The 10,101-nt window shown below is 31.6% G+C and overlaps 1 protein-coding gene across 1 annotated transcript in view; it reads right to left on the bottom strand.

The window, feature by feature from the left end:
* Positions 1-1,218: 1,218 nt before the first annotated feature.
* The window catches only part of LOC134725412 (uncharacterized), a 60,724-nt gene continuing 51,841 nt past the window's right edge, over positions 1,219-10,101 (bottom strand). Inside the window, exon 3 of the mRNA XM_063589215.1 lies at positions 1,219-4,068. Coding sequence (XP_063445285.1) covers positions 3,845-4,068 — 224 coding nt within the window. The 3' untranslated portion in view covers positions 1,219-3,844. The remainder of the gene's footprint in view (positions 4,069-10,101) is intronic.

Below are 10,101 nucleotides of genomic sequence, written 5' to 3'. Positions count from 1 at the left end.
ACACTGAACTATACTGCTAACATCCACTTCATTTGAACTATGGTGGAAAGTTATCTCATTAGCAATCATACTACGTCTCCTCATTTTCAAATTTATGCTAACCACATCAATTCTGATCGCAGAATCGGTGTTGAAAATATGTATTCATATGATAACAAATAGCAAAGAATATTGGTTCCTGAAAGCTGAAAAGGTGTTAACACGCGATTTTCTCTCAAGACCAATTTATCCACATACACTTTCTATCAGTTTAACAATGCGTGCATTGCATATTTTCATTGAAACTTTGTTTGAAAATATATAGATGTTAGGATAAATCAATAATCGTGTATTGTTCATAAACCACAACTTTGTTATGTATTATAATAAGTAACAGAAATAGTAATTTCTGATTTTGTAGTTCCGTTTTTTTTTTTTAGATTTCTTATAAAGTCGTGGCATAGAGTTTACTCATTGCTGCAGGCCGCATGATATCAGGCATATCTATACATGTATTTTGTCTTATTTTTTTTTTAATTTTCTCATTGGCAGTCATGTTTACATCTTCATGAATACAAACATAGAAAATGTATTAGGGATTAATAATTAAAAAGGAGTTACGGAGTGGATTCATATTCGATAACCACCTGTTGAAAACCTCTTTAGACGCACGGAATTGAAGGATATTTTCAGGAACTAGAACTGCAACCACAGATTAGACATCAACACCAATATAAAGGCTATTCCTCTTCGTTAGATCTATCTAATGCAAGTGCTTACCATAACAATACACTTCCAAAACGTACAATACTGGAAACAAAGAGACAAAATAAACACTTGTGTATTTGGAATTGGAAATTGTGTCTCTGTATGTTTGCAATATAATTTTTGGTGGATCCCTTGGGTATTATCAACTCAGTGCACAGTTCTTCGGTATTGATATGAGTTTAACATACTTTTTTTTAATTCTCAGTTGAAAAATTCTGAAAGTAATCAGGAACTAAATTTCCAAATTCCTCAAAGCCTTAGATATTCTTTAGTCTATTTTCAGTCATTTAGTTCGTCAATTGTTAAGGTTAATTACACTATTTACATCCTAATATTTGGGTTTGAACGTTTCTGAAAATCCGGAAAAGCTCTTTGGATGTTCGAAATAAATGAGTTATATTTTCATTAGTTTATAATCGTGGTTTCTGTTTCACAGGTACACCATAAATAATAAACAGTAACAAATTTAAAACCTTGACGCAATTTAATATCATAATAAGAATAACGGCAAGCAACAAGTGATATTAGACAAACAACTGGTGATAAAATATATTGATGATACATACAATAAAAATCTTTTACATATCATAAAGTGTCAACCTTCTTAAATTATGGCACTCCTTTAACATTGTCATGACTTCAAGCATGTAATCCAACCAAAACTAAAATATAACATGTTACAAGATATGCAAACAACAGAAAAACACAGGGGTCACACTGCATTATGGGTTATTCAGTAGGAAAAAAGTATATATATCTTTTATCAGACAAAAATTTGAAAATGTTCGTGTATTCATTAATTTATAACCAATAAGTCATAGTCTCACTTAAACAGCTTCCTCTGTAAGTTGGACTCCAAACATGTTTACCCATCAGACTTGTATCTCACAATTTCATTTAGATTACAAGTATCAGGTTCGGTCGACAGTAATGAATAGTTTCCCAGTGAACAGTAATACCATTTAAGATATCACAATGAGGAGTACATTTGTCAAAATGTGAGGACTTCGCATTATTGAAGCAATGTACCAGGTTCCATGATTTGACAACCACAGAAAAATGATCTAAAAAAATGGGGCGCATTTAACAATGAATTTTACCGACGTTTAAAATCAACCATTGTTTTGGTACGGGTTTCTATAGATAACATGTACATTTATCTAGATTTCGATTTTCGTAGTCATATATTATTTCATCGTTGTCTCGTGGATATTTTTCCTTACATGTGAATGGAGAAAAATATCGTGAAAAAGTTAAGCTATAATCATTTAACCTCTTTCAAAATTTATTAGAAAATCTTTGACCTAAACAAAAATCAACCTCACGCTAGTTGCAGAAGCACATGTCAAAATGAGACTCCAAAGGATAAAAAGATTTAAAAAAAATCAACTGGAAAAGAAACAAATAGGACGGTCATATATGCATATAAGAACGTGTAAATCTTTACTAGTCATTGCTTTTGCTTTGAAGAAAAGAACTCAAATCGTCGTCCTAAGAACGAAACAGTAGGAGTCATCAAATTCCCATTTTACTTTTCCGTAGAGTACATGTTAACAAAAACGAAGCCAAACTAAAATTCGATTAGAAGACTCAGTCTCTTACAAAAGACAGATGTCCGCATAAAATGGCAAGTTCACTATCGTCACAATAAAATGAAGTGAATATATTTAACAGACACCTGTCAAAGATAAGCAATGAACACATATTCTCTAAACACAAAAACACATCAAGATATGGCGGCATACGACAATAACTGATGAGGTAGTGCAGCAGTATGCAGAATAGATTAATATCTAACAGTATACATAGGTAGATAATCTCAATTTAAGCTCCAAACATTCCACGTCTTATCTCATCTGACATCGGAAAACTGTGTGAACATCAATTTTAGAAGTGTCCAGTGTATGATAGCTCAAGTTAAATCACTCATATTTATTATTAAAAAAAAAATATCAGAGCATGTCTCCTTCATCCGACAATGCCAAAATCACATTGCTGACAATCCATAAAAAAACCAGTTTCAACGAAGTTGTTCAAGTAAATTATAATTTGTTATATGTAACAAAGCTCACAAATGTAAATCCTTGCACCACTTTTGCGTCTATACGTCTATGATCGTGTCTTCCTATGGGAATTCTTTTGGTATGACAATAGAATAGTTATAGAAGGTACACGGTATCATTGCGTACAGAAAAGTCTTTGAAATATAATTGGAATCAAGTCTTGTAACCTGAGGTAGTATACCCTCTAGTGTATAAGTATCAAAGTCATTGCTGCAAGAGATCCACTAAAATAGTGCAAACCAAAATTACAAGATGAGGCGTCGTGGTTTGAACACCAGATACTGACGCCCTTCATTTGATCAGGCAAGTTCTTTGTTTTGCTATTGCAAACCCAAAAATTATTTGAATTTACAATGCGATAAAGGAGGTACACCGTTGCATTATGTCCTAAAGATGTTTTATCGTTCTGTCAAATTATAAAACATTTTTAGGAGGATTTGCAAATGTGAAGTGCAGATAAAAATCCCGATACACACGCTTTTATGAGCTAAGGGAGATTAACACACTATTGAACTTACATCGCAGCTGCTAGTCTAAGCACAGGGGAAGTAATAAGGCTAATAAACATAGAGTGTCGTTTCCCCTACTCTAAAATGTGCCGTTAGTAAATATGTTTACACTGATCTCTCGTTTTAAAGCTAATAGTTAACCAGGCATTATTCAGGTTGCAATCTCCATCAGTAAAGTGATTCAATAATTACAAATTACAAGGACGACAAATTTGTGTCAATGACAGTACACAACAACAAAATGCATAGATTATAAATATGATACATTTGAAAATTTCGGAAGATAAAAAAGTAAATTTCTCAGTCTGTTTCTGGCTTTTGACGTCTCTTCGATGCTTCGTTGTTTTTGCTGTTGACCTTCATCATACTTCGAATGTTAGCATAATTTGTACACACTCTTTGTTAACGACATGTTACAAATACTCTAATCCGTTTTTATAATACTGAGTTCAACCCTTGGATTATCTTCGAAACGTAATCCTGAAACAAGATTCACCTCTGTTTTTTTAAATGCACCAATAATTATCACAACCGAAATATGCCAAGCATTAATGAAGGAAGTAAAGTGAATATACATGTTTGAAATGTAAACATTTGGTTTGCAGTATTGCATCCATCATGGTCACATGTTTCTAAACATCCATTAATTCGCTCTGTACCCGAGTCGCCATTTGTATACATGATGTCACCACAATGGCTACCCCAATCATTGTCACCACACTGTCGAACTAATATTTCTGTTCCATCCTCTACAAAAGAAAATGTAAGATAAATCTATAGATTTATAAGAAAAATAATGAACAGAACAACATACAAATGCATGACTTAAATGGTCAAATTGAGTTGTGGTCAATTTCTTTTATTTCTTAAAACTAATGAAACTTGAATATAACAGAATCTATACTAGAAACATGAAAATAGCTTCTGCGTGCAGTTAAGTTCGTTTCTATGTGTGTTGCATTGTCGTTTGATTTTATGTTGACCTTCAGTGTTCTGTTGTTTCGTTGTTTCTTTTTATAGTTGATGTGTTTCAATCGGTTTAGTTTGCAACCCAATTTGTTTTCTATCAATTAATTTATGACTTTTGATCATATGTATCCTACTTTTGCTTATAACAAGAAAGAGTGTTTACTTACTTTTAACACAAGGTAAATTGTTCAAAATAAAGTACAAAGTTACAGAGAAATGAAGATCTACATTTCAGGATGGTTTGGTCAAATATAGCTAAGGTCATCTATTCCTGGGGTGGAAACTACTTTGTACATCGAAAACTCTTAGTTTTATTTATTGACAATAATTACCATTTCAGTGATTTTTTATGTCTACACAGAATTGCTGTTTACTAAGCTAGTGATATCACCAGATTTAAACATCAACAAGCAGTTACACTGACCCAGTCTTTGTTAATAAACTCATCATAGATACCAGACTTAAAATTATGTAACACAGACGCGCGTTTCGTCAACAAAAGACTACTCAGTGACGCTAGAATCAAAAGAATACAAATGCAAGATGAAGTAAAAAACCAAAAATACCACACTCCAAGAAAAATTCAAACTGGAAAGACTCTAATCAAATGGCAAAACGAAGTTGAAGAGCATTGAGGACTAAAAACTTCACAATGTTTTTGACAAATACAGCTAAAATATTCTATTTCTTCATAATTATAAATTTACTGTCAACATTTTTGAAAAACTAAGGTTTTCCTACCTCAGGAATAGATAACCGTAGCTGCATCTGTGAAAACCTCAATGCTTTTTAACTTCGTACTGTATTTGATTTTTAACATTTTTTTATTCGAGCGTCATTGATGAGTCTTTTATAGACTAAACGAGCGTCTGGCTTAAATAAAAAAAAATCAATCCTGATATCTATGATGAGTTTATCTATTCAAAATTAGCTTATCGAATCCGCTCTTTTTTGTATTTTTTAGTAGTTTCTTAATTTCCTTCCTTGTCCAATAGTTATCAAAGGTACTAGGATTATAATTTAGTACGACAAACGCGCGTATCGTCTACATAAGACTCATCAGTGACGCTCATCTCAAAATATTTATAAAGCCAAACAAGTGCAAAATTGAAAAGTATTGAGGATCCAAAATACCAAAAAGTTGTGCCAAATACGGCTACGGTAATCTATGCCAGGTATAAGAAAAAATCAAAGTATTGTAAACAGAAAACTTATAAAAATGACCACATATTTAATATTTGTTCAAAGACGTACTTGCCATAAACTTGTTTAACTCAGTCGTCTGTAATTGTAAAATATGTGTGCACTATCTTGAACGGAACAATATATCAGTGACATGTTCAAATGCAATGTTCTGACACCGAGGCTTACACTTTTGTAATTAATGATATATTAGTAAATTGACGATCAATCATTTATATTCTGCAATCCATATTAGGATTCTTATCGATCAATGAAATTGCCAAATTCTAACAGTAAACTATTGAATTATGTAACATGTTTTAATAATATAAGTTCTGACTCAGCTCCTATTTTATGCAAAATTAACAGTTTCTGAAAGAGATGTAAAAAATAGATAATCTTTCATTGTCATCGAAATGATCATTTAATAATGGTGCTGACGTGAGAATTATCCTAGGGAAAAGATAGACTGGTGCAAATTGTTTCTAAAGATGATCCATTTCCTGGATGAATATCAAAATCTAACATCCATTATATCAATAACAATAGGTGCTTTTATTATTCTCTTTCCGATTTTTAGACGCCTACTATATTTAATTTTACAAACTGACAACTTGAAATTAAGGCCTGTTATTGTCAATTTTCTAATTGGCTTAAACATACGAATCAATGGAGTTGACGTTTTAAAATTGATAACAGTTGGAGTTAAATTGAAATAAAAATTAAGTTAAAAAGTATCCTGTGGATGAACGTAATTATATTTTAAAAGAGGTCGTTGTTCCACACCGTTATTTCTAAAAGGAGAGTTGTCATCATAAAAGTGATCCAATTTGATAAAAAAGCATGCATTTTCTTTGATCACGAGTTTCCCAATATTTTCGCATTAATGTTTCATTAAATATCACGTATTTGTATATACGGATCTGTTTACAAATGTTTGATTTTTTTTAAATACTAAGGCTTTTCTACCTCAGGCATAGATTACCTTAGCTGTATTTGGCAACACTTTTAGGAATTTTGGTCCGCAAAGCTCTTCAACTTCGTACTTTATTTGGCCTTTTTAACCTTTTTGGATTCGAGCGTCACTGATGAGTCTTTTGTAGACGTAATGCGCGTCTGACATATATACTAAATTTAGTCCTGGTATCTTTGATGAGTTTATTCGTAATTTCGTGAATTTAAGTGTAGAGTTTCACGTGTAAAACTCAAATATCTAAATCTACGAAAGGAGAGTTCTCACCATTTATATTTGATATAATTAAAGTAAGTTTCGTAAAGTAAATTTGTTGTTGTTGAATTTATTCATCAAATACAATTAAGATGGGTCTTTAATGAGTTTGGTCATGCACTGTGATTCATAACAAAACAAAAAACACGTCTGCTATTTAAGGGGCGCAATTGGTACCCATAGGAATTCATATAAAAACCTGTCGATATACTTTATTGCCGAAACGTACATAAGTGTTATCAAGGAGAACTATTATATATTTAAGTAAGATTCCGACTTTGCGACATCTTAACTTACTCCATGATTCCCTCAAGCAACTGTAGGTTCAATACTAATTCAGTGTAAAGATAAAAACCCTTTGCAGATACTTTTGAAACGTAAAAATATAAAAACCTGTCGATATACTTTATTGCCGAAACGTACATAAGTGTTATCAAGGAGAACTATTATAAATTTAAGTAAGATTGAAGGACTTTTAAAAAATGACTCTGATGTTAAATACATTCAACGAAATTTGTCCGTCTTTGCGATATCTTAACTTACTCCAGAATTCCCTCAAGCAACTGTAGATTCAATACTAATTGAGTGTAAAGATAAAAAAAAAAATGCAGATACTTTTGGAACATAAAACCTTTTCTACTTGACAAACGATTACAACTTTATATCCTTAAGATTTAGACCAAACATCAAAGCCTTCCTAAATATAATATAGAAGCTGATAATTTTTATTGCCAACTCTTCATAAATGAATGAAAATAACTTTATATTGGGTTCAGCTCTATCAAAATAGGTAAAGAAATTATACCTTGTAACCAATTTATGTTTAAAATACAATGTCCAAATTTGACTAGCAACAGATACTTTCGAGACCCTAAAATCCTTTTAATAAAAGAAATGATTAATGACATAAAATAATCCCCTTTTGATGACGTTCAATACTTTTGTTCTTGACTAGATCTGTGGTAAAGGTTAAACCATTAAACAATTATATGATATTATTTCCCGGACCTTGTGCCTGCTTTGCTAGAATTTCTTAGCAAATCTTCATTTAAATCATTATCATTGGAGTTTTATCTGTTTATTATAAAGCAACACATTTTTATGACATATTAATAAAATTAAGTAGACATTTCTCTCGATAAGTACATAAGTAATGGTTCATCTAATATGTGAATATTTGCAACACAGTGGTCCCCAAAGGAACAGTAGTTACACAATGTTATTGTTAAGTATAAATGTAAACAGCAAATATACATTTTACGATGCCCAAGGGTAGCCTTAAAAATACTGCATATGTTACGTGCCGAATCTAATAATATTAACGATTAAGGAACACAACAAAACCACGGATGCATTATATGAGTAAGTCTGTTTAAAAAACATTTCATATAATCCTAGAAGGCATTTCAAGTAAAAAAGGGTCAAAGGTTTGATTAGTTTGTTTAGCACTTAATCCATCCAATTTTCATTTCGACCAATGAAATGACCATCAACTTAATAAACAACAAACAAAGAAAGGTGAGCGAAAAGATAACAAGGGATTTATATATTTTGTTGATAGATATCAGTATTGTCATGATTTTGTAAAATTTGACCGTCATACAGGAACATCGATGGCCAAGTTGCATAAGTTGTTCAACTAATGAACTCACTAGCCAGTCAACAATAAGGTTGATAATAATTCCAAATTAAATAAACTTTAAAATATGTGCTGTGTTATAAATCATCTACATCAGATACGCGACGAAATGTTTTTTTAGTCTTACCATTGCATATAGTTATCATTGACATTTCATCCCGTTTCTCAACCCGTTTATTTTAAGTTGTTATGATATATATTAGTTGAATATTTTATTTTACATCAATTTTACATGCACTTGTCTGTGAAAAATAACAGAAACAGGTATATGTGCCCATGTTCAGAATTATGAGGATATTACCTCGCACAGCAAATATATTGTTCAAATATACAGCCGTCTGGAGTTTAAGTTTTCTTTGTAAGGAAAATGGAATATTATTTTAGGGATGTCGTTAAGAGTTACTACTGCCAGTATTTATAAGTTATTATTAGCAGTCATTCTTCATTTTTTAATTAAACGATTTATTATCTCAATTTATTTGCAGATAAAGATATTGGATGATTGGGGCAATCATGAAGGCAAAATAATTCCGGGTTAATGAGAATATCCGTATTCAGTGTAGTTATTACTAGAATAGTTTTAGTCAATATAACGGCATTGATTGACTGATTTAGTTTTGGCTCGCGTGCATATACGCTTAACGTCTATAGAAGGTAATTTGAAGGGCTCGACAAGTGAAGTATTCCGTCTAGAAATGTATGAAAACTAAAGTGCCGCGTTCAAATGAATAAGGTCGTCTACAAACTGTTTGTAATAAGCTTTGCTAAATTGAAGAAATCTCGATTCTTTATAAATTTATGAATCGCTATATGGGGATGTAAGTAAACGTCTCGTCTTCATTTTATATAGCAATTTCGTTATTGAATATCACAAGCTTACAAAAAAAGCACTTATTTGACAAGAAGTTAAAGCGAACAATTACAATATACAGATGAAACTAGTATGAACTGCGAACTTCCTCCTGGGGTGAAAGGATGTACATCTATCACGAAAGTCAATTCAGTAATGCATTTCATTTTCACCACCTACTAACGATACCCAAGAGGTTTCCGAGTTCCTGTCGAGTCGGATATCTAATTTGACAAATATGAATACGATTACAGACAGATATGAAAGAGAATTCCGGACATGGTTAACAAAGCGTAATTAAGTACAGCCATTGACGAATTACAGCGCATTCTATTTATCTTTACAATATGTATTGACATAGGAGTGTGAAATGAAAGAGGTGATTGGGGATTTGGAATTCATTTTATCGAAATCATAACTCTTGTTACTGCAATAATATAATAAATAAACACCAGCTTGGTGACAGTATTATATTAACCATTATCTATCTGAAAAAAAAAGGATTCCATTTTTCATAAATACAATGCGAAAGGTAGACTCATTTTTCACTTTCCTAAGCTATAGAATAAAATAGACAAAAACAAAGAACTGTCACACTAGCTATGGAAAATATGTTTTTCTAACAAAAAACAGGAGGCTCTAATAGAAATGTGTCTTTCTAGCATATAAATGTACGATTCAATGAAAATAATACGGCTTTTTATCAAATACAAACAGGTATAACAAAAATACGGAACTTTAATGCAAAATTCAAAAAGGGAAGGTCCTTAAAAAAAACCTGACAAATTCATTCGCTGTCAATCAACAAAGAAAGCATAGAACTGTATATTCCAATAAAGCTTTGGGGAACGAAAGAAGTATGCAAAATAATCATGTTCATTCAACACACAACTTTAATGTATAATTAGTTATCA

Source organism: Mytilus trossulus, chromosome 7 (genome assembly GCF_036588685.1).
Source record: "Mytilus trossulus isolate FHL-02 chromosome 7, PNRI_Mtr1.1.1.hap1, whole genome shotgun sequence".
Classification (NCBI taxonomy): Eukaryota; Metazoa; Mollusca; class Bivalvia; order Mytilida; family Mytilidae; genus Mytilus; species Mytilus trossulus.
Note: the sequence above shows the minus strand (reverse complement) of the source record. Positions and strands in the feature narration are given on the sequence as shown.